The 24,918-nt window shown below is 50.8% G+C and overlaps 2 protein-coding genes across 3 annotated transcripts in view; both read right to left on the bottom strand.

Annotated features, from left to right (window-relative positions):
• Positions 1 to 250: 250 nt before the first annotated feature.
• On the bottom strand, positions 251 to 3,099 carry EGR1 (early growth response 1). Its single transcript, XM_019500373.2, has 2 exons — positions 2,711 to 3,099; positions 251 to 2,467 (listed from the first exon to the last, which is right to left on the bottom strand). Exons 1-2 carry the CDS (start codon positions 2,943 to 2,945, stop codon positions 1,164 to 1,166), a joined length of 1,539 nt encoding a protein of 512 aa, XP_019355918.2. The 5' UTR covers positions 2,946 to 3,099; the 3' UTR covers positions 251 to 1,163.
• Positions 3,100 to 5,192: 2,093 nt separating this feature from the next.
• Positions 5,193 to 24,918, bottom strand: part of REEP2 (receptor accessory protein 2) — a 72,339-nt gene continuing 52,613 nt past the window's right edge. For both annotated transcript variants that reach the window (XR_009454842.1, XR_009454843.1), the window contains one exon: positions 5,193 to 9,117. The gene's annotated coding sequence lies outside the window, so the exon portion shown is untranslated. The remainder of the gene's footprint in view (positions 9,118 to 24,918) is intronic.

Raw genomic sequence — 24,918 nt, 5'->3', positions numbered from 1 at the left:
GCCCTTCTCCCCTGCCCCGTGGGGTGAGTCCTTCCCCCGTGGCCCCGGCCGCGTGCTGGCTCGTCCCCTCCTGAGCCTCTGCCGCACTAAAGCCACCCGTGTCCTGCTTCCCGGCCAGGGGCCACGCAGCCCCGCACGAAGGGCTGGACCGGGAACGCGCTGCTGCCCGCAGCGCCCCAGCAGCCGCAGAGCAGGCGGCCCCCGCGCACCCGGACCACACAGCGCTCCACGCCGTCAAGGAACCAGTCGGTCGGTTTGATAGTTTATTGACGTCTCCGGCGGGCATCGTACACCAAGGATCCCATTGGCAGTAAAGCGCATTCGATGTGTTGAAGCCAAACAGTCACTTTCGGTTAAACAAACACAAGTACAAAGTAAAAATGAACCACAAAATAATGAACGGCATGTTCATAACATACAAAATTGCTGCCTACTCAGTAGGTAACTACGACATTCCAACTCCTGAATATATATATATATATTTATATATATATTTATAAATTTACATTTTTTGTAACAAAAATATACTTTGAGAGTTTTTTGCTTACATCCTGTCCTCGGGCTCCTCCTGCGCCTCCCCGCTCCCCGCATCGCTCTTGAGGACGGTCCGGGAACAGCCCGGCCCCTTAAGGCGAGACGCGGGCACCCGTTCACAGCAATGCATGGCGTCAGCAAGGCTTCACAAAGGCACCAAGACTCGGAACTGGGGAACGAAAACTTCTGCCGCGTGAGAGTGTCTCGTCGGGTGCTATGTACAGGACACCACTCGTACATGCTCGGATACAGAGTAAGTGCTGGTTCTCAACTAAGTGTTAAACTCATTACAGCTTTGTCACGAAAGTAGAGTTACCATTTACAAAGGATGGCCCCGCGACCTCCGAAGATACCGCATGAATAGGCAAGGGACTGTCACGGCAATAGTAAGTACCCCAAGGAAAGCAGAACCATGGCACGTATACAATACACACAGGTTATGTATGAATCAAGGGGTCCTTCCCCCTCGTGGGGAAAGTCATATGGAGCGTGTATCCACTGTCCATGCAATCGAGTCCTCCGTCCGACGGGGCGGGCACCTGGAAGGCAGCCGGAGCTCCGGGCTCCGCTGCGGGCCGAGGGGCGCGGCCTGAGCCGCGGGAACGGCTGGAGTGGCCTGTCCCTAAGGCTCAGCAGATCTCAATGGTCCTTGGCGAGAAAGCTGACGCCATGTCTGACAGCGCTGACGTCACTTGCGAGCTGAAAGAGCTGGCGCCGGCGGGGGACGGGAAGGCGGCGGCCACCTGGGCCGGGAAGGCGGAGGGGTAGGTGGTGGCGAGGGAGGGGGACGGGAAGGTGCTGTGCGCGGGCGAGGGGTAGGAGGAGGGCGCGGGCGAGGGGTAGGACGCGGGCCCCGGGGACGGGTAGGCGGCGGGGTAGGCGGCCGGCGCGGGGGCCGGGTAGGGGGCGCCGGCGGGGGAGGCGGCGGCGGGCGCGGGCGCCGCCTTCTCGGCTTTCTTGTCCTTCTGCCGCAGGTGGATCTTGGTGTGCCTCTTGCGCTCGTCGCTCCGCGCGAACTTGCGGCCGCAGATGTCGCAGGCGAAGGGCTTCTCGCCCGTGTGCGTGCGGATGTGCGTGGTGAGGTGGTCGCTGCGGCTGAAGTTCCTCATGCAGATGCGGCACTGGAAGGGCTTCTGCCCCGTGTGGATGCGGATGTGCCGCGTCAGCTCGTCGGAGCGGGAGAAGCGCCGGTCGCACGACTCCACCGGGCAGGCGTAGGGCCGCTCGTGCGGCGGCGTCTTGCTGGGCCGGTTGGGGTACTTCCTCATGCGGCTCGGCTTGACCAGCTGCGCCTGGTAGGCGCCGTTGAGAGTCTTGAGGTCCTGCGAGCCGCTCTGCGTGGCGAACGCCTTGATGGTGGACAGCGGCGTGAGCGAGGGCTGCTGCGGCCTGCTCTCCAGGCCCGGGAAGGGCTTGTGCTCCGCGGGCGCCAGGCCCGCGTCCCCCTGCTGCTGCTGCTGCTGCTGCTGCTGCTGCGGGAACAGGTAGTCCGGGATCATCGGCACCTGGAAGCCGGACTTGGCGGCCGGGTAGGCGGGCGGCGGGTACTGGACGGCGGCGCCTGGAGGGCTCGCGAAGGGCTGCGCTTGGGGCTCGGGGAACAGCTCCGCGCCGGAGCTGGGGAAAGTCGGCGCCGCCGAGTAGATGGGGCTGCTGTCGCTGGGCTGCACCGAGCAGCTGAGCGCGGGGCTCTGCGAGGAGGCGGAGGAGGCCGGCGGCGCCGGGGCCGGGGCGTTCGCCATGCCCACCAGCCCGCTGACCAGACTGAAGAGCGGCTCCGGCCACAGCATGTTGCTGCTGCTGCTGCTGCTGGGGGCCGGCTCCAGGGAGAAGCGGCCCGTGTAGGTGATGGGCGGCAGGCGGCCGGCCGGGCTGGGGTAGCTGGTCTCCGGCAGGCCTTTCTCGTTGTTCAGAGACATCTCGGGGAAGGTGTCTGTGGGAGGGAGGGAGGGAGAGCGGCGGTCAGCCCGGGCCCGCGCGCGCGCACGGCCCCGCGGCGGGGAGAGCCCGGCCCGGCCGCGGGCCAAGGGCGGAGCGTGCCCGGGCGCACTCCTGGCCCCGCGCCAGCAGCCGCTGACGCACATCGAGAGAATCCCCCGCGCGGCGCAGCGGCGCGTCAGCGGCGCCGGGATCCCGCACCTGCCGCCCGGCCCCGCCCGCCCGCCCGCCCGCTTACCTGCGGCGAGGTGCTCGAAGGGCTGCTCCGCGGGCTCCGCGGCCGCGCTGAAGCCGCCGCTCTCGGGGCCGCTCGTGGGCGTGAGGAACTGCGGCCCGCCGCCGCCCAGCAGCATCATCTCCTCCAGCTTGGGGTAGTGCGTGTCCATGGCGGGGGGCGAGTGCGGGAAGGAGCCGAAGGGGTCGGCCATCTGCAGCGGGGGCAGGAGCTGCATCTCCGCCTTGGCCGCGGCCATGGGGGCGGCGGGCCGGGACACGCGGGCCGCTCGGGCCGGCCTGGGCGCTGCTGGTGCCTGCCGGGCCCGGCTGCGGTTCCGGCTCCGGCTCCCGCTCCGGCGCTCCCCCCGCCCGCTCGCCCTCCCGCCCGGCCGGGGCTCCCTGCTCCGCCGCTGGCAGCACTCGGCTCCCGCCCGCCCACAACGGCCCCTATATATCGGGTCCCACCGGCCGCTGCCCGCCCCAGCGCTGACGTACATGGCCATATATGGGGAGCAGGAAGCCCTTATATGGAAGCGGGGCTGGAGGACTCCGCCTGGCGTCAGAGCTTGGCACCGGGGAAAGCCGCGCGGTGGGGGCCCCGCGCGGCCGTGCCCCGCAGCCCCGCGCCGGGCCCCGGGCCCCTAGCCGCGGCAGGGGCTGCCCCCGGGGCCGTGCCACCCCAGCCCCCCGGCCGCTACGCGCGCCCGAGCCCGCGGCTGCCCCAGGGCGGCTGGGCCGAGGTCGCCGGAAGCCCCGGCCGTGGAGTCCATATAAGGAAGCATCCTTATAAGTCCCTGTTCCGGCGGGAGCTTTCCTGCGCCTTATATGGCGATTCCGGCGCGCGGGGGGGCGGGAGAAGCCCGGGGAGCCCGCGCCAGCCCGGCCCTGCTCGGCGGGGGCTCGGCGGGGCCGGCGCGGGCACGAGCGCTGCCCGCCCGCCGCCGGCCCGGCCACAGGCTTCCCCGCTCCGGCGCCGGCTTGTGCTGGCGGCCCGCCTCGAGCTGCACCCGCGGGCTCGGGCGGTGCCGTCTCGGGGATCCCGGGCCTTGCCGGGGCGCGCCCGTCCCCCCGGGGCGCGGCGACTGCAGAGGAGAGGGCGGCGCTGGGACCCCGGAGCCTTCTACCGCCCCCCCCCCCCCCGGGGCCGGCGGCTTCCCTCCCCACGGCCCGGGGCTCCCGGCCCCGCTGCTGCAAGGGGGCCGGGCCGGGCCGGGCCGGGCGCACTGCGGAGCGGCCGCGTCTCGGGAAAGGGAATTTCCTGATGATGCGAAATGCGGGGAACCTCGGGGCGGCGCGAACCGGCGCTCGGTGCTGCCTCCTGGCGCCCGGCCCGCCTGCACGCAAGCGCCGCATCTGGGTTCACCTCCCGCGGCTCTGGCCAGGCCCGCGAGCGCCGGCCCCGGCCTCGGCCCCGGGCTCCGGCAGCGACTGCCCCGGCCCCGGCCCCGCCCCCGGGCACCCCGGCGGGAAGGCCGCGGCCGGGCGGCCCTGGCTCGCAGCCAAGCGGCAGCCCCGACGCAGTGAGATCGCACTGAGCGTGCGCGGCCGCCCCTGCAAGTGCTTCCCCCGCAGTCCTCCGGGACCCGGCGCTCGCGGCGCGGGGAGCGCTCCTCGGGCGGGGCTGCCGCTGCGGCTCCGCCCCGCGGCCGGGCCGAGGAATCCCCTGCAGGAGCCCGCGGCCGCTTGCGCCCCCGGCCCGGGAGCATCAGAGCCGGGCTGGGCCGGGCTCCCCAGCGCGTCCCCGGGCACGGCGGTGACACCGCCCCGGCACCGCCCGCGGGGACGCTGCGGGCTCCCCGGGTAGCGGCCGGGCCCGGGCGCCCTGCTCGCTGCAGCGACGCGCCCTCCGCGGACGCCCCGGCAGGCAGAGCCCGGGGCCGCTCTTCACCGCGCGGGAGCGGGAGCGGGAGCGGGAGCAGAGCAGCGGGCGGAGCGGAGCGGAGCGGAGCTGCAGCCCGGCCCCTGTCCGGCCCGCGCCGCTGTTCTGGAGGCGGCTGCGGGCGAGGGAGCCCCGCCGCGGGGCCCGCAGGGCATGAGTCTGGGTTAACGCCGGTCACGACTCGGCGCAGGCCGGGTGGGAACGCGTCTTTCCTCGCTACCCTCAGGCACACGGGCACGGCGCGCTGAAGGCAGGTCTGGCCTTCATTCGCACCTGCCCCCTACATCGCATAAGGACAGGCCCTGGCTGCAGAAACACGTGCACTGGCCTGGCCCAAACCGGTTGGTACACCACATTTATAAACCAGCTTTGATTCATGGGGGCAAAAACTCCTGCTTCAACCCTTAAATCATTAGAAACCTAGATTATACTAGAAGCTAAGGCAGGAACTTCACGCAGTCCTCTTCTTCCCCCTGCCCCAGGGCAGAATCAGCCCTAGGCCAGACATGGCTGATCGGCCCCCACCGCAGACATTCTTGGAACTCAGAAGACAGACTGCCCCAAGCACCTCCACCCTGAGCTCTGGGGCCCACACGCTCCTGACTTAATAAAGAACAACTAATGGTTTAAATTAACTTCCATTTAATCAACCCCAGCCACTTACAACCTGGTCCATGAATGTTCACTCGGAACCTTCACCGGATTAACACCTTTAGTTAGTCCCATGTGAGTCTGTGGTAGACATGGCCATTGGTCCTTCCAGTCCGCAGTGAGATGAAAGCAGCAGCATAAAAGAGAAACTCCTACTAAGGTCTGTTCAGTAATAACATCCACTGGCACTTGTGCTCCTAGCTAAAGCACAGCACCCCCAAATGCACAAGTACATCAACAAATCTGGCACAAGGTATTCTGAAAGCTTCATCACTCTGGGGAAGATTTTCAAAGGAGCCAGTGCATACCTGATGCCCTGAGGCTTTTGAGTGCAACAGAAGAAGGCTTCCCCACTTTCTCTTTAGTTATTCCCATGTACAATGCAAGTTAAGGTTCCTTTTTATTTACTCCTTCACAGAAAAAAATATTTTTGTAATGCCCTGTCTGCATGTAGAGAAAACATGACAGATGATAGCAATGTGAGAATCCTGATTTTGCAGTAAAAGATGAGTTTGAGAGAGAGACTGAAAATTCTTTAATGTTCAGAATATGCCAAGTGATTCTAGCAGTTTCTTACACACCTGTACAGTCCATGCTCTAGTATCAATAGCGGTTTTTTTCTTCACCCATACTTTTTCTTCAGCATTGTTCACTGGTGTTGGTTTCTGGGTCTTGTTTCACACGCATCCCAGAGATCTTATTCCCTTTCTCCCCCTCCAGAGTTATACAATTCAAGATCCAAAATGGGACCCTTAGAGCTTCAAGTGCCTGACCTTCAGTTTTGGAATTTCATCCAGGTACCTCTGCATGGCCCGCGCCTGATGCTGCCCACATCACTCCCTGGCGGGCCACTGGCAACAGACACTTGCATGCCTTAACCAGCTAGTGAGAGGTGTTAGCCTGAAGTCAGGCAGAAGGCAGGGAAGAGATGCCCCTTACAGACTACCTAAATAATATATGAATAGTGAATAAATACATATCTAATTTGTTCTCTGGGCCTGGCTAAAGAAGTAGATGTAAAATTCTGGCTGCAAAGATACTGTGAAAAAGGTGGGCCCAATGGAAGAAGTGTGAGAATTTCAGGGAGCGGACTGGAGCCTGGAGAGCCAGAGCCCTGCTGAGAAGCATGCCTGGGGTCCCAGTAAAAAAACTTGAATTGTCTTGCTTGTTAATATTTGATGCCATCCAAACAGAACACAAACCCCCTCCTTCAGCTGTTTATTCATGAATCCATTTTGCTTTGGGATTTCTTTCCAATATGTGCTTACAGCAACACACTTTGACAGAATTTACCTTTTCATTGGATGCCTTAATGCTTGCTTCCATTTTTGCTAAAAAAACCCTAGATTCTGTTGTTTCTCTGTATTCTGTCTTTATGCCTTAGTACACATTTTTAAGTAGATGCATTTCTCCCCTTTCACTTCTTGTTAACACTTTCATCTGAGAAGCACAATTTTCACAATATCCACAGTTATTTAGCTATCCAAATTAATTAAATGTCTTAAAAAACCCTTCAATTTGACCTGGTTTTACAAATAATTTAACCTCCAGCCTCTCTGCCAATGTTCTTCAATTCTCACAACATAAATATTGCAACTTCATGTTACTGGGAAAAGCTTCTTAATGAGTTACACGGTCAATGGCCTTAGATGGTATCAAGATAATATATGTGTTTCAGCATAGAAAAACTCTTCTGGTTGCTTTATAGTTGTTTAAAACACATTTATCATGTTCATATGCATCATAACTTTCTTCTTTTGAGCTCCATGCAGTTGTATTCATGGCAACTATAGCATTTGGCTTTACAGCTGTGTGTGGGGAGGCAAAGAGTACATAAAATAGGCCTAATAAATGTTTTTAAAATTAAACAGAATTCAATTAAATTTAAAGCAGGTTTTTTTGTGAGATGAATTGTGATATAAAAGCTGTATTAGCACCTTTTGAGTGACCTACATAACTGACTTGCAGCTTTGCATCTTCTGAGCAATACAACCTTCCCATACTTACACTGATAAAACTTTTATATCACCCTATCATGTGGTTCATTAATTTAAAGAACCATACATTGCAACATAAAAGGAAAACACCCCCCCCACCCCGTGGTCACTTACTACCCCACACCAGAGCCGATCAGAAGAATCATCAAATGACTACAGCATATACCTGACAGAGATCAAACCTTGAGAGAAATATTTCCAGCCCCACCACTCCTGGCTTTCAAACGAGCCCCCCAAGACCTTGCCCAACTCATCATCAGAAGCAAACTCCCCACCGCTCATCAAACACCAAATGGGACAGTCTTCCTCGCCTTAGCAATAGCTACTTAATCTGTCAGCCTGTCTCCACTGCTACAACTAATACTGCCCCCCACCCCCTAACAAACCCAACCAGGATCCATTGATCCTACATGTCTTTCCCAAAATGCCTTCATGGTAACTACATGGGTGAAACGAAGCAGCAACTACACACCAGAATGGACAGAGGCATACTTATGTCATCAGGACACATTATTCACAGAACCACTACTCCCCTTCTGACCTCACTACCTTCATGCTCAAGGGAAACCTACCAAACACCTTTTAAAAGGTGATCTTGGGAATAAAAATGTATAAGATGGCTGGACTCAAAGATCAAACAGTAAAAATGATTTTTTGACATGCTACAATCTACCTGACTCCTGAATTTCTTCCTAAGCCCAACAGGTATCAATGACCTTCTTCCCTTCTGATAGGTCTCGATCTTCCAGTAATCAGCTTCTTTTCTTCTGACGGTTGTTTGCCCCTACCCCTGGGGATTTCCTTTCCCCCTCAAACTTCACAGCTCTGTTCTCAACTCTTAACACTGGCTGCACAAGCTTCCCTTCTCAGACCCAACGAACAATGCCTTGCGTCTGAAAGTGTATCTACCTTTATACCAAACATGCGGCTGGTTCGATATAATATCATGCCCCTCCCCTCCATAAATCAATCAATCAATCAATCAATCCATGCTTCTAATTTAAAAGGAAGGAAATATAACATCATTTGTACTGATATTGTCCAGCCACAAGAGGGAACTCTTTCCTGTGATTATATGAAGGCATAAGGAAGGAGTGGCCCAATGTATGCTAAACAGACTATGGATTGCGCTGGAAGCAGTTTTGCTTATTTACCTTTTCATTTAATAAAAAATAACTATGTGAGCAGAACGGCGACTGTATTGTCAGAAGAAGTCTAGCAAAGCTTTTGAAGGTTCACGTTTTCAGGCACCAATTAAAAATCCTGAAAAAGCCTGACACTGTGGACTTTTAACAGTCCTTAACAGGAATGTGTCACTGCAGACAATAATGCTTGCAGTATTCAAACACTTTTTAGTTCCTAAGGAGTGCGTGCCTCTCTTTCCTGACAGGATTTTGTCTGGCCTAGATAATTTAGCTGGTGTTGCTAAGGGACATGCTTTCCTTCGTTCAGCGTTAGCATGGAAGACTTACATTTCTAGATACTCCACTGCATTATGATGAATTAGAATATTACCCCGCGGATAAGGTTATCCTCTGTTGTCCCTGCAGTCATTCTGTGAAAAAGTATTTCAGAACTGCCAAAGCTGAAAAATAAATGCTGCAAAGAGTAATAGACAAAGGAGGTAATAAATGCGGACACTGTGACTTTATCAGGATACAGCAGGCATCATCAAATAATGGGAAAACACGTGTGTCAGCCAACTTTAGGGATATCTCCTCCAGTGTCAGGTGAATATTCCCTTTCCCGTCTCACTGTTTTGGTAATACAATTTAATATATTCGCTCATTCTTTTTCTGGGAAAGAGATCATTGGTGCCACTTGTGAAAATGCATGCTGCTTCTTTAAATCAGTTGCAGAAAATGGAAGAGGGAGAACTGCTGAAGTCCCTGGATGGAAGCTCTGTAGTGAAACAGAAAAGGTGCTTGTAAAGCAGGTGAACATTTCATTTAAAAGACTGTCACTTATGATTAACTGTGGCTTTGCCAAAGGAAGCTTAGGCTGAGTGAGGGGCACTGGCACCTGCATAAGGGCCCAAAATGAAGCAGGAGCAGGTTGTGAAATGGGCATCAGCATGAAAGAAAATGAGATCTTTCTTTAGGTCAGACTGTAAACAAAGTATTTTCAGAAAATTACTGTTACCACCTGAGCCGACTCTGGCACAGTGCTGCACCTGTCTCAGCAGTCTGAGGCAGCAAAATGCCGGGAACCCAATATGAAAAATTCACAGATCTTACTGGTGGAGGGGACCAACCGTTTCGCTTAGAACCTACCTAAGTCGCGGCAAGCAAAGGGAGTTTTTGCAGGCCACCAACAGCACGCAGAGCCGGTTCCGCGGCCTGTTTGCAGTAAGCCCACTCTTCACCGCTGACTGGCTGAGAGAGCTGTCCATCATGTGACCTCACCCCATGCTGCTGATTGGCTGAAAAGGACAGGGTAGTGCAATGGGCAGTTGTCTCAGCCAATCAGCAACGAGGACTGCAGGTGGGGGGCCTCCAACATCTTGGCTGTTTCCCTTCACAATGGCACCCCCCTACCAGGCAGGCTGTGAGGTCGGGCCACAGTGGCCATGAGGACCACTGGCTCGAGCCAGCATTTTATTTTTAGTAAGCTTTTCTTTCTCTGTTTTGATTTCAAGGTTTCAACAAAATCCACAAAACTGCAAATTAAGTAGGTCCCTAATTATAATAACGAAATCGGACCTTCTGCATAACACAGGCCACAGAACCTTATCCATTACTGGAAATTGGTGTAAAAAGTTTACATCATCCATGAAGAAGAGTAATAGCATAGTTATGCACCAAGTGAAATGTAAAGGAGGAGCAAAAAGAAAACTGGACGCATGTCTGTTGAAGCAAAACAAGAATCCAAGCAGGGTGGATGCCTCTCTCCCAGGATTTGTTGGCATCAGTGTACAAGCCTGGGCTGCCACCTCATGATGTGCAAATCTGTCGTTAAAATTTAAAATTGATTTAGTGTTCAAAAGTGACACTTCTGAAGGGAGCCTGCCTCTATAACACGCATTGCTGGCACAGACAGTGCATGTCATAGACCGCAAGGTGTTCTGGAACTTGTAGTTTTGCAGAGCAGCAGTGGAGTTTGCTGCTGCTGAGGGCAGAACTGACTCCCATTTTTAGCTGCCAAAATCAACCTTTATTTGCCCTTTGGACATGGGCTTTGTCTGCAAAAAGTGGGGTAAAAGTTTCCCCTGGCTAAAAACTCCACTGCCAGTCTAGAGAACTGGTTCCAAGAACATGGCAGTTGTAAGACTGCCTGGCTCTCTGCTCTGTTCCTGAAATCAAAAAGTTGGGAGGGAGGGAAGGGGAGCAGGGGGAGGGAGATGTATGAGAGACAGCTGCCAAGGGCACATTTTTTCCATGCTCTGCCTCCATCCATTAGCTTTTGCTGCTATGAAGCCCCATGCTAGGAGACATGCAGGACACTGCAGCAGTTGCTCCAACAGCGATTCTTTACCTGGATGATGCAAGCACCATTTTCCTAGGTACAACGCCATGGGGTATGACACTGGAACAAGGCAGAATTCATTTTAGGATTTACTTAATTAGCTTGTTGTGTTCCTCACTGCTCCTGGCAATGCCTCATGCACAGGGTTATTCCTGTCTAAATTTATTTTTATAAAACAGATATCACACCAATTTAAAAGCAGGTTATCATCAGTACTAGTAAATAAGGCAGTACACTATTATAAAGAAATAGTGGGTGCGTCTACGCAAAATGTTTACTGCGGAGCTGCATAAATAGCTCCAAAGTAAAGTCTAAATGTCTACATGTGTAGCCCTGTTAGGCTGCAAGAAACTAATTAACATTGCCGCAGGTTAGTACTTGTAAATACAAGTACTATCCTGCAGCAGAGTTCTTTACTGTGCAGCAGCGCACATCTGGATGCTGACGGGGCCGGCTGGGGCACAAGGGTGCTTCAGTGCGGGGACTGCGTGCCGGCTCGTCCCGCACTGGAACAGCCTCGTGCCCGGGCCATCCCCTCTGCAGCACACTGAGCTGGGTCGGAACAGCCCCGGGCTGGCAGGCTGACCCTCCAGGCTCCCTGCTAGCTGGGGCTGCTCTGACCCGGCTCAATGTGCTGCAGTCCCGGGCACACGTTCAAATGCGGTGACTTGGGAGCAGTAAACTCCAGCACAAGATTTTCCAGAGTTTATTGCTCCATGCTAATAAACCAGTCACTCCTCATTATTCTCTGTCCCATGATAAAATCCAGGGCAAAAGGATTAAAAGGGTAGTGATCTGTACCTAGTTTCTGCTGTACATTTGCCTCCTTTACTGCTCTTGTTCCTTACAACTAATCTGAATTTTAAAAAGTTCTCCTGGGTGTCTGGGTGATATCAATACACATAATAAATAACAATTATGCTGAGAGCTAAGCTCAGGCCTTGTACAAACAGGCACAACTCCCATTTGACTAACATAGAAATTATGCCCACTGGTACTGGTAACTGATTTAGGTCCTGAGGGTCACTACCTGCTAGTTGTTGCACCCAAGAACAGATTCAGTCTTCCTGCTCTCCTCAGGACCCTGAACAGCTTCATCCCAGAGTAGCCCAGAGATTACATCTGAAGTGACAGTTGTGAGCATCTGTTCCTTCCCAACCTCCTCACAGCACTGACACTAAAAAAACTTCATGTTATAGGAAAACATTGAGACTAAAGCAGAATGTCTGTACAAACCTGGAATGTCTACACAAAAGGCATAACTCTCCAGCTGTGTCTATAAATATTTGCAGTTGAGATTATTGTAAATAGTTTCTCTAAAAAAAAGCCCTTTCCACAACAACTTTCTTTCCATAATGCTGCGTCACCACCAAAAATAAGCATTGTGGTTTCTTGCTGCGTCTCAGTCAGTGACACAGGAAACGTTTGTGTCATACTTTCCACAAGTTAGAGAAACTCAAGGTTCAATGAGATCAGTACAGAAGAAAGAAAACAAAATGAAAGCAACTTAAGCGATCGCTGTGCAAAGCCTCTGCTGTTGGCCTCCTAAGCCGAGAACTGCATTTTAATTCTGTGTCATCATTCATCCAGGTCCCATTTTCTACTTGTCTTTTTAAATTCTTTCCCCTCCGAGGCCATTGCAAACTCCATTCCTATAAGGAACCTGGTATCGCCTTCCTTCTAGAGCCTTCAGCATATGCACCCACATGCAGCTGTTCTGAGGAACAAATGGTGTGAAACACAGGAGGCCACAGCGGGCTTGCCATGCCATGCTCCAGGGATATATGGCCAGTGTTAGCCCTGGTCTCCAGTAGAAGGAATACTAGGCAGACGCCTTTCCTTGAGGGGAGTAGCAACAGATATGCTCCCTCCTCAACTATACATACCCAGTGCTGGGCTCTGAACTACCTGGTACAACTGAGGAAAAGAGACCTTGGACTCACTGTACATAGTTCTTTAAAAACATCAGCTCAGTATTCAGAGGCAACCAAAAAAGCCAATAAAATGCTGGGCATCATTAAGGAGGGAGCTGAAAGCCAAATGATGAATAACATCATGCCATTACACAGATCCATGGTGCACCCACATCTTGAATACTGTGTGCAGCTCTGGTCCCCACATCTCAAAAGGGATGTAGAAGGGCAACCAAAATGATCAGGGGCTTGGAGCAGTTGCCATACCAGGAGAGACTAAGGCTGGGAAAGAAGGCTGAGGGGGGACATGGCAGAGGTGTATAACATCATGAAGGGTGTGGACCAAGTGAATGGGGAACTGTTGTTCACCAAGACCCAGTAATTAGACCTAGGGGGCAGCTCCTGAAATTAGATGGTGACCAATTTAAAACTAACATGAGAAAATACTCTTTTTACATAACGTATAGTTAACATGTGGAATTAATTGCCACAGGAGGCAGTAGAGGCAGATAGCACAACCAGATTCAGAAAGGGACTGGATAAATTGGTGGATGATAAATCTATTAGTGGTGGCTAAACAGGATGACTGGAGACATTTCCTCTGGCACCGCTAGAGCAGCAAGAGTGGCTGCTGTGGGAGGGGTAGGACTAGGGGATCGATCATTCCAGAGATCCCCAGCTCACGCTCTCCCTCCGTAGCGTCCAGTGCCGGATTCTGACATGAGAAGGCCCTAAGATATGTCCAGCTTAAGAGGCCCCATACAATAAAAAGAATCCAGTGTATGTATACTTTTGTCATCAGAACGAAAATGTCCATATTTAGAGACTCATTTTCCCATGTCTCCTTTATTTCCCAACTGATTATTATAAAACTTGATACTGAGTCAGTTTTTTTATTTATTTAGAGGCCCTTCATATTGTGAGGCCCTAAGCTGTAGCTTAAGTAGCTTAAGCCTAAATCCGACACCAATAGCATCCACTTCTGCCACTATCAGAGACAAGATACTAGGCTAGATAGACCACTGGTCTGACCAAGTGTTGCACTTCGTACGTTCTCCTTGGATCAAGTGCAAGTGGGCCATTTCCTAACATGTTCCCAAGTGCAGTCCCAGAAAGTTCATCTTTCATTAAATTCAGGGTTGGGGCATGCGTCTCAAACTTCCTCTCGAACAACGACTTCTATCAGTCCCCAACAGAATTGTCCAGTCAGTCTCCTCATGAGTGAAGATGTGTGATTGTATCAATGAGAAAGACTTTTCCTGAAACCCTTGCCCTGATGGATCTAAGTCTGCTAGGGTGACAGCTGTTGTAATCTCAGTCAGCAGCAACGCCCTTGCCCGAGATGCATCTTGGGCCTCGCATAAAACCAAAGGACTGCACACCTTGTTGCTCATGTAGGCTAAACACTATCATCTAATTTAAGTGCAAATGCAGGTCCGGCTGGGGGACTGGCCAGGGCTGCAAGGCTCTGGAGCTGAAGTAGAGTCCTCCACTGGAAAGGTCACCTGAGTGGGAACGTTGGCACGGCTTTTTAGAGTAGCCAGAATGAGGGTGAGCGACCCATCTTGTGGGGCTGGGGACTCAGCTAAAGGGGGAGAGCGAGTGAGGGGCCTGTTGCAGGAGAAACATGGAAGGATGAGGGGTCAACCAGAGGGTTGCCAGACGCATGGCGAGGACCTGACAGGGGGAATGCTGGCTATAGCGGGAGGGCAACAGACCAGCTGGCTATCAATGGTGTGAGATCCACTGCTGGCTACTACCTGCACTGCGTGTAGGCAGCACCAAAAAACACTAGACTCCCTGTGTCAGCAGCACCAAACAGTGTTCAGTGAACATTATTTTAGTAAAAACTCAGCTTTTCCACTTTGCCCATTTTCATGCAAATCAGTAGGTTTCTGCCCAACACCACCTAGAACAGTCCCTGCAATTGTGGATCTTGGAATCAATTCAATACAATTTTTTTAAGTTATTACATTACAGAGACAGACAGACAGACAAAATGCCATCTAGCGGAGTGTGAGTACTCACAACAAGAACAAAAGAGAAGAGAGCTAAGCAGACGGGTCAGGAACACCTCCTTCCAGCGAGCACTGTGGCCACCCACTCAAAAGTGACCCGATCATCCCCAGTCCCATTTCAGACAGAGAAGGGGGCCTGGGTGGCACTCAGGGTTAAGGAGCCTCTGGAACATTTGTTCCTGGCACTGGCCCTGCTCTTCCTGTTTGGACTGTAGCCTGGAGTTGCCTCCATTTGTGCTGCGATTTTTTTCTGCTGTTCCACCATTTATTTTAAGTCCTTTTTCCTCTCTCTGCCCCCTCCTCTTTTTTGGACAAAGTGAGATTCTGAAAGGTCTGTAGTGGACAATTATAAAATGATCCTCCCATTTTCCTAAACCCTGTCAGTTAGCATTTGGTTACGGTCTGGAGCAAGTGAAATTATCTTTGGTTCTGTCTATTTTAAGGAGGGACAACACAAACAGGTGCCTTACATTCACATCTAAGCTGCTCACAAAGAAGTGCAGAAAAGCATGATATTATAAAGACAAATGTAAGGTACTCCACCTGGGAAGGAGGAACCCCCAGCACACTTACAGGTTGGGGAGTGTCCTTCTCAGCAGCTCAGAGGCAGAGAGGGATCTTGGAGTCATAATCGACTCCAAGATGAACATGAGCCAGCAGTGTAACGAGGCCATCAACAAGGCCAATCGCACCTTGTCGTGCATTAGCAGGTGCATGACTAATAGATCAGAGGAGGTGATGCTCCCCCTCTATGCGGCACTGGTAAGGCCGCAGTTGGAGTGCTGTGTCCAGTTTTGGGTGCCGCACTTCAAGAGGGACGCGGGGAATCTGGAGAGGGTCCAGAGGAGGGCGACTCGCGTGATTAGTGGCCTTCGTGATAGATAGTGGCCCCCTCCTATGGGGGGAGGTTGAGAGCTGAATCTCTTCAGCCTTCACGGCTGAGGGGAGATCTTGTGGCCGCCTATAAATTTATTAGGGGAGGTCAACGGGGAATAGGAGACGCGCTGTTGATTAGGGCGCCCCAGGGAGTGACTAGGAATAACGGGTGCAAACTAGCTGAGAGTGGATTTAGGTTAGATATTAGGAAGAAATTTTTCACAGTAAGGGTGGCCAGGATCTGGAATGGGTTTCCAAGAGAGGTGGTGCTGTCACCTAGCCTGGAGGTCTTCAAGAGGAGGCTAGATAGTCACCTGGCTGGGGTCATCTGACCTTGGTCCTCTTTCCTGCCAGGGGCAGGGGGTCAGACACGACGATCTATTGTGGTCCCTTCCGACTCTACAATCTACGAATCTAAGTCCTTTTCATTAGCAAAGATGGTCCCATAGATTCAAAGGCCAGAAGAGATCATCATGATCAGTTAGCCTAGCCCCAACCTTTGGCCTGCAGGGCTGTATCAACTGGCCCACTGGGCTCCCCCCCGTCTCGACATTTGGTGGTGAAGGAACAGTGGCCGTATTAATTGCCACAACTTCCAGAGCTGCGGCAATTAACCCTGTCACCACTCCCCTGCCACAACATTTCCACTCTTTATAGGGAACCGTTTTTCTGTTCAGAACTCAGAAAGAGCACAGCTATGGATTTCTGTTTGAAATCTCCAGGCTTACCTTGTGGATCTCAAGGCACCTGGGGTGCTGTGGCACCTAGTTGAGAATCACTGAGTTAAAGACATCGGGTGCTCAAGAATCTACTAAATCCTAGATTAACATTTGCTATTTTAGCTTGAATTTGTCTAGCTTCAGCTTCTAGCCACTGGGTCTCCACTACTGCTAGATTAAACATCCATTTACTGTCAGAACCCTTTTTCTTTCAGACTTGCTTGTAGATCAAGTCGTCTTTTAAACTTCCTGCGGGGTGAACTAATTATGTTAGGCTTCATAAGCCTCACTGTAAGGCAGGTTTTCCAAACTGCGAATGACACCTGAATTCTTTTTTTGAATACTTTCCAGTTTTTCACCACACTTTTTGAAGTGTAGTCATTAGAACTGGGCACACCACACAGTACGTCTCACTAACACTTTCTATACATGTAAAAGAATCTCCTTACTCCTTAAATCAGCCAGTTAATTAAGTCTCGCTAAACAGTGCTCTGATAGATCTATATTAGTCTAATTATTCTTTTTTATTTTAAAAATAAAAGTTCATTAAACTTATCAAAAATATTTGATCTCATTAGACTCCAAAACCATGACAAGCCTGAAGTTTAAGAAATAGCCTACTCTTAGGTTTAAAAACAAACCCTAAAAATCAAGGTTTTAATTTAATAAAAATATTTTTCATCATCACTTAGATAACTGAAACACTACCTCAAAAATGATCAAATTTTAAGCATAAACTATTCATTTTCCCCTCCAGAATATCATAAATATTTTAAAACAGAAGTTTAGAAATAAAACGTTTTTGCAGACATCATGCAGATCACTAAGGTAATACCACAGCATTATTTATAAATTCTGGTTTCTTAGATGGTGAGCTTCTTTGAGAATAAACCATCATTCCTAGGAATCACAGGAAAGGAGGCTTGGAAGGGACCGTCACAGATTATCTAGTTCAGCCCCTTGCTCAAGGCGGGATCATCCCTGACTAAGCTGTCCTCAGCCAAGTGTCCGTCTAACCTGCTTTTGACTGTCAGACATTCAACAACTTTAGGTGCCCGTTCCAATGCTTAACCACCCTCCGAGTCAGAAAGTTCCTCCTAATCTCCAACCTTAGTTTCCTCTGCTGCAGCCTGAGGTCATTGCATCTAGTCCTGTGCCACAGAGAAAAACCCATTTCCATCTTTTCAGTAGTCACTATTCAGATATTTGAAGATTATTATCAAATCCCTCCCCCCCCCCCCCCACCCCACAGCCTTCTCTTCTCCAGACTGAATAATCCTCTCTTTCAGCCTTTCCTCGTGAGTCTCGTCTCCCAGCCCCCTGATCATTTTTGTTGCTCTCTGCTGGCCTCTTTCCAATCTGTTCTTGAAGCATGGGGCCGAAAAGTAGACACAGCACTCCAGGTGAGGCCTCACTCGTGCTGAACAGAGGGGAAGAACCACATCCCTTGAGTTGCAATCGACACTCCTGTTATGCTGTTGCCTTAAGTGACTAGAAAGTATCCATCACTTAGCAGGTATTACTGCAATTAAACAACATCAGTAGTAATGGAGTAGTAATAGATTCAGACCAGAGTTCAGGCTTGAACTAACTCAGTCCTGCCCTGAATTCTCCCATCTCTGCTTCTCTGATATGTGGGCAATGCTGCCTCTGGGCCCATGCCAGGAGTACCTTTCCCATGACTTGGGAAGGTAGACACCAGCTCTGCAGAGACCTGGAGTGGCCAAAAGCAAAGAGCAGGAGGAGCGTACAGAGCTTTGGGCTAAGGTTGTGAATCTGGACTGGAAAATTGGTGGCTCCTAAATCAAAACATAAATATATTATAACCAAGTGTTAAAAAGGGGCCGGGATGAAAACATAAGCATGAATATTTCACAAAGGGATTAGGCAAACAAGAAAATATGGTATTACTTATTCATAAGCTCAGCTGGTATCAACAAAAGAAGAGGTAATTATTTTGCCAGCTGGTTATATCTCCGTCTAACCTTTTAACAGCATTATAAAGGACTGGAACAAGGAGTGGCTGGATGGATACCCTTTAAGGGATACCATTAACTGCCCGCACATTTAGTCCCCTTTTAATGGTTCCCGTATCACATTTCAACTGTGGGGCAGTGTTCAGCAGTTTCTTGTCCATCTGCTCATTTCTACGCTATGGCATTACCTGAAAGATGCCGAGTTCTCCTTTCCCATACTCCTGATGCTCTATTCTATTGCGTGTAACAGAACATAATGATAATTAACTTCCCTTGCTTCAGCGCGGGATTCCCCCCATATTTAAAATCAGTTGAATACTTGACTACGAGTTAGCAAACTATAGTGCCAAGGAATGCAATGAATTTTTCTGTCCACAAAATTGCTACTACATACAACTGACTTTTTATTCCATCCAGGAAGATCACACACCAACTGCTGAAACTTCCTTAGCCTGACGAAGGGTTTTTTGAACTCAAAAGCTTGCTTAATAACTATTCTCCAACTATTTGGGTTGGTCTAATAAAAGATATCAGATTCACCCAAGGAACCTTGTCTGCCTACTACATACAATTCACTTAAACATGCATTTCAAGAAATGTAAGTTTGTATGATCAAATATCAGGAAATACCTCTAGAGTATATAGTCTTTATATATGCAGTATGTCATCAGACATTGTCACTGCCTAATTAAATGGTCAAATACTTTAATTTCTGCAGAAATCCTGCTTTGATGCATAGCAATACCAATCCAGCAGAGCACTTACGTATGTGTTTAATTCCAAGCAGGAAATTCAGCAACTATTGCATTTTACTGTTTTCTAGGCATTGACAGCAATGTGTTGATTAATATGCTTAAAGTAAAGCACACACTTCAGTATATTGCTATATGAAAGCCTGCATGAGGTGGGTATGCAGCATGTATCTTTAAGCAGGAGGGAAGCTGCAGCAAGTACAACTGTGATTGGTCACCCAAACAGAAAACATTTGCTTCATTTTTTAAAACAAAATACTGACTTTAAATATTAGCTTGCATTGGACTCTCTTATCCTCAATGCCACAAGTGGACTTTCCCCTTTCACACTAGCCGAGCCAGATGTCCTATGGAAATAATACCATATGGTCAGTTAAATAATGCAGCTTAATACTCAAGGAATAAAACGGAAGCTGAACCGTATTTTGAGCTTTGGGTGCTTTGCTTTACAATATTATGCTCACACAGTGGTTCTCCCCACACCCCCAGACAGTGCCACACGCTCTCTGCCTGTGAGGCACTGCTAGAATCCTCAGGGAAGCTAACCTAATGGGAGATGCTTTCAGGAAGTTATCAGCAACTAAACAACGGGAGTAAATAATGTAAACTTTTAGGAAGCCTTAATTGCAATGTTTTCCCCTCCCCACTAACTAACAAGGTATTACTCAGGATAATTTTCTGCCTGTCAAGAGGTCTCCCCAGTTGAATAAACCCAAACCACTGGTACCTTCCTAGGATGTGTACAACACAAATCTTTTATTCCAAAGCTTTGTCTCAGAAAGCCTAAACACAGAACTTATACCTTACCGCCTAAAGGATCAGTAGCAAGTAAGCAGAATGTTCCTCTACCCACCCCTTCTAAAACAAACCCCAAAATAAAATATCAAATCCCTGCAATGTTAGTAATCATTTTCCAACAGTCTCCAAACCCTTCTGGGAATGCAGGAGGTTGTGCCTTTGCCTGGGTGACACTGGCTAGTCATCATCAATTCACACGGCTGAACAGGAGTTTTCTCTCTCTCTCTCTATGCCAGAAATTAAGTGGCATCTCCCACCTCCTCCCAGATTTCGCCTACACACAGCAGGCTTTGGACAATGACTGGCTAATGGTCAAACAGTTGCTTGTATATCTTCGTGACTTTATGGATTCCCTTTAAATTAGGCAGAAAGGATGCTCCTGCTCCTCAGCTGTGCTAACACTTGCCATGTTCGTGTCCCTGTCCCCATGCCTGTGAAGACAGTCACACTTTCCCACCGATGATGCACCTTTTCTCACCTTCACGCAGACACATTCCCACCAACTTGCCTCACCACCCAAGTGCCCTGGCATGTGTTTGCACATACAAACATACTTATCGTTCCCTTCAGCGAGGGTCATTGCCCAAGAGTAAGAGAAATGTAGAGCCAGTTCTCAAAATCTGCTTGATCTGAAGTAGGCATCAACAGCTGCAAGAAAAGCCAGGAGCAAATCATTCTAGCAGCCCTGCACTACACTGGCAACTCAGTTTTACCAGATTTATTTCCTGGATGTTGGTTCTACATACTTGATTGCTCCTGAAGCTCTGGCAGTGGAGGAGGAAAGCTGGACTGTAATGAAACTTCAGTCCCAGCTTTCAGCGGCAGGCACAGAAGCCTCACATCCTAGCTCTGTACTGTGTCTGGAACTCATTTCCTGCATCAGGGGAGTCCATTCCTCACCTGGTGCTAGGTGTCTCTATAGTGCAATGGTCCCTGCCATCTCTCAGGGTTATGCCACAGCTTGTCCCCATTGCTTTTTCTTTTTCTAATGAAGCATCTTTTACAATTCTTGCCCTTCCTCATAATACAGCCACTGGAATAAAATGCATCTCTTTGTGCCCCTGCTCCTCGTATGCATAACTGTGCCACACTGGGTACAGATGGTGCCAGTTTTCACCACAGCTGTGCACTTGCCATTCTGAATTTGGTAGGAACAAGCTTTGTGCCTGCTACTGTGACGCGGTATCTGCAAGTGGGATCATACTGGTAAGGGCTACGTAGCAGTTCGGCTTGTTGCTGGTTTTGACTTTTTTTCCCCAGTAACTTGGGTTTTGGCAACTAGTCTAATGAACATCTTCAACACCTTTTAACTTTATATTGGGGGGGGGGGGGAGGGGGGTTGCTTTACTGATGGACAAGGCTAGAGTTGTCAAGCCCATGCTTTCCTTTGTATTTAGTTTTGAGACTGTGAACATGGTTAGGAGGATTGGGAGGGGAGAAGCAGGGTGTTTCTGCTTTGATTGGGGAGGCATAAAAAGAAGGATTTTTTTCTCCCCCTGAACTCCTGACAGCAGGAGCATTAGCCAACTCTAATGAACCACCCTTGGTGTTGCAGCGCTTGACATGGAGGACATGTCTGCAAAACTGCATGTGCTGAGTTTTACATCAGTTGGTGCTCTCAGATATTAAAGCTGGAGGCAGACATTGCTCCCCTTCTGCAGAGTGGCTTGGATTATGCTGTCAAATAGTTCTAGCAGCAAGGTTACTAGAAGGTTAGATCTCTTTAGCATTTTTTTAGGATGAAAAAGCTGCACATATTTTACAACATATCCGGAGCGCTCTGATGCATTTTCTGAGAGGACGAAATCTGTCTTTTTAAAGCACATTACATTCCCATGTCCCTGCAGTAACATTGTATGTTGTTTCGGGTCTGTCTAAATGTACCATGATTTTTGTTATCTAGCGATTGACCTGTCGGGCCCATGAATTGCAACAGAATACTGGGAAGTGTAAGTGTCTCCTTGAACAGGTAATAATTTGACTAGAGCATCAACCTCTAGCAGGCATTTTAATCATCAAGTTGTTTAGCGGAAGCCTAAGATTTGGAGACAGATCTGTTGGCGCTACCGAAACAAAGATGTAAACACTGAAGAGGGTTAGGCTGAAGTGACATGTACATTCTGCTCACTTCTTGTCTGGCTGTTGTTGGCATTTATCCTGTATCCCATAGACTGATACACGGATTTAATGAGGTCATGGGCTTTCCTACCTTTGCAGTCTGCCGCAATTAAAGATGCAATCCTGAGTGCCGAGTCAAAAGCTTTTTTTAAAGCATGCGAATCAGCCAAATATCTTCCGTTTTTAGTTTTCTTACATTTTTTAAATAAAAACTTGGGAGACCATTGGTGTGGTTGATGGTTCATTTTCAGGGAGAAATCTAATTTGACTGCGTACTATATGTTTCAGGTAGATACTGTATTATCCCTTTCTTGAGTTTGCTGAAAGCACTGCTAACACACGTGTCTGCAGAGGCCTGGATGGACGACAGCTCCGCACGCCCAGTCGCTGCCCTGCTGCAGCGCAGACGAAGCAGCCTCTGCTACCGCGCCGGCCCACGGCCCTCTCCTGCAGCTACTGCCAGAGGCCCCGGTTACTTCTCTTTCCTGTTTTTCAGCATCTCTCTGAGGACAACAGGAAATATGGGTAAAAGCGAAAGGAGAAGTGGCCTGTGAACCTTTTCCTTGAAACTCCCAAGTCACGTGAGAACATTTATTTCCATTCTAGCGCGTGCTCTCAAATGACCTCAGCCCCTTCAATTTCCAGTGCAATCTTGCCCAGACAAGACTCCTCTTCCCCATGCCCTCCCGGTCCTTGGAGCAGTGCCGGAGAGCGGGCGCGCGTGCTCGAAACGCGGACCCCGGGCCGCACAGCTGTAGCAGCGCCACGCGCAGACTGTCTGGGCCTGGCAGTGCTGCTCCTGGCTTGGTATCCATGGAAACCTGTTCTCCATCCCGCTCAGGACGTGATCGCAGCCCCTTCTCCCCCGCCCAGAGACTCGCTGCGACAGTAACTCACGCCAGGCGGCCTTTATCGTCTCGCATACACCCTCTGCTATTTTCTACCAGAACAAAAGGTTGAGTTGCTTTCCACGGATTGAAAGCAGAAGACAACTGAAACCTAGCGTATTCCCTCAGCAACACACACAGCGCTGCTTAGAGGCCAAATCCTGGGACAACGCGCCCTGGCTTCACCAGGAGCTTGGCCCGAGCGTGAGCGGGCCCAGACGCGCAGGCTGCCCATCGCGGCGCACGCCCGCAGCAAACACAGATCCTGCTGCGGGCAGGACGGGAGGAGCACGCCGGCCACCCGGCACAAGCCAGCAAACAAGGCCGAGGCTTAGTTTTCCTCCTGCAAACCGTTCTCGCCGTCGAGCAAGGCGCCTGGCTGTTACCGGAGACGAGCCTGAAAGGACACGCGGTCCCCAGGCATTTCTCTTTGGGGGCTGTCGGTAACGGGCTCCTAGCGCGGCTCTTCCCTTCACTTGGCCATCAGCTCACCCTCTTCCCTCCCCGCCGCCCCCGACATCTCCCGCTACAGGCCTCTTCCCTTTCTCTCATCCCCATTTCCTCCTGGCCCTCTCCGCTGCCCGTTTCCATTCCGTCCCTCTTCTCTACCTAAGCCATTTCCTCCCTCTTAATTTTCCTCACTACCTGATACTTCCAATTTAGCAGCCGGTCCTGTAACCATGGCAACCCCATGATGACATCAGCAAAAGGTCTCACCATTACCCAGAGGAAAGAGATCTCATTAAATGCCAGTGATGCCATTTGAATTGAAGTTTAATGTTTCCAACACACACACAATGGCCGGGGCTCGTGCAAGAGCGGCGGGTCACTTGTCGCAGTGGCAGGGGCGCTCTCGGGCGGCTGTCTGCGGCCGTCCCCGGTGCAGGCGACTGGCAGACGGTCTCTAGCCTGGAGGAGGGTCTCAGGGGCTGCATTTCAAGACGGGCTACAGCAGCGCTGTCACCAGGCGATCACACTCCTCAGGTTAAATCTAGGGAGTGAGGCTTTGTGACGTGGACAGGTATTCACGCATCTGCCTTGCAAGTCTTCATGATGGGAACGTGCCTGGGTCCGAGCACAGCAATCACGGAAGCTGTGGTGGAACAGACCTCCGTGCCAGACGCTTTGGGATCCCTGCTTCCTCCCATCAAGCACGGCTGCGGGGTCTGCCCAACTGGAACAGCCTACGGGAGGGAAGCGACTGATCCCTGCTGCTCCCTCCTTGCACGGCAAATGGAGCGACTAGCTCTTGAGAGATACGCAAAGCAGTCTCCCCACGAAAAATAACACATTATCTTACTGAAAAAAACCAGAAACTTCACTAGCAAGATCCTTAGGTTGAGGATGAAAGGCAGCTTAACCCTGGGAAGGTTCACTCTTAGTCACAGTATTTCCCCCAACGACTGGTGAGACAACTGCCAGGAACACAGCTGTTAGCGCAGAACAGTCACCCTAGGTGCCCCCATCCTGTCCAAGGCCTAGCGCGGGGATAGCTTCTACTTAAGAGGAAAAATATGAAGTGGGCTCTTCAAGAATCTTGTCACTAGAGGGCATATACGTAACAGAGTCCACAAGCGAACAACGAAAGGCCAAAAACTGTGGCTTTACAGAACTGTGGAGAGAGTGGATTCCTTGAGATGAAGGTGACAGTACACGGTACAAGTGAATGGAAGAAGAGTGAGGGTCAGTCCCCTTGTATCCTACCCAGAGGCAGAAGAGAAGCCGAACACAAGCCCCATCTCCACAGTTCTGTAAGCAAACACTCGATGGGCATGGCGGCCCAGCAACAGCACTTACAGAAACTGTGCGTTTCCCTCACTCATCCACACACAGAGGTTCAAGTGCCTGACTTCTGGTGTCATCTCAACCACATCCGCAAGCATCCCCCTGTACTGCTTAAATCCAAATGAAAGCACAAGCCAGTCCAGATACTCTCACTTCTTGGGTTTCAAAAAACACTGACCCAACAAACAAGCTCACCCCAAACCCAAAATGCTTACCAAGCACCTGACGCAGCAATATGCTATCATCAGACAGCAACAGAGCCCCTGGGGGAAGCAAGAGGGCATAGAGGAGAGATCTGCAGGTCTGTATAAACGCATGGGGGACAATCAATAAGTACAGAGGGAAGAACTGCAGTTGTGCACATGCACGTGTACGTAAGAGAAAATCTGCAGTTGT

The sequence above is a fragment of the Alligator mississippiensis genome, chromosome 9 (genome assembly GCF_030867095.1).
Source record: "Alligator mississippiensis isolate rAllMis1 chromosome 9, rAllMis1, whole genome shotgun sequence".
Taxonomy (NCBI): domain Eukaryota; kingdom Metazoa; phylum Chordata; order Crocodylia; family Alligatoridae; genus Alligator; species Alligator mississippiensis.
The sequence above is the reverse complement of the archived record's forward strand: the minus strand, read 5'-3'. Positions and strand labels throughout refer to the sequence as shown.

Excerpts from the sequence above, each read along its gene's own strand:
- EGR1 (XM_019500373.2), bottom strand. The coding sequence starts at position 2,945 with ATGGCCGCGGCCAAGGCGGAGATGCAGCTCCTGCCCCCGCTGCAGATG. Across the intron at positions 2,468-2,710 it reads CTTCGAGCACCTCGCCGCAG|ACACCTTCCCCGAGATGTCT; the intron begins GTAAGCGGGCGG and ends TCCCTCCCACAG.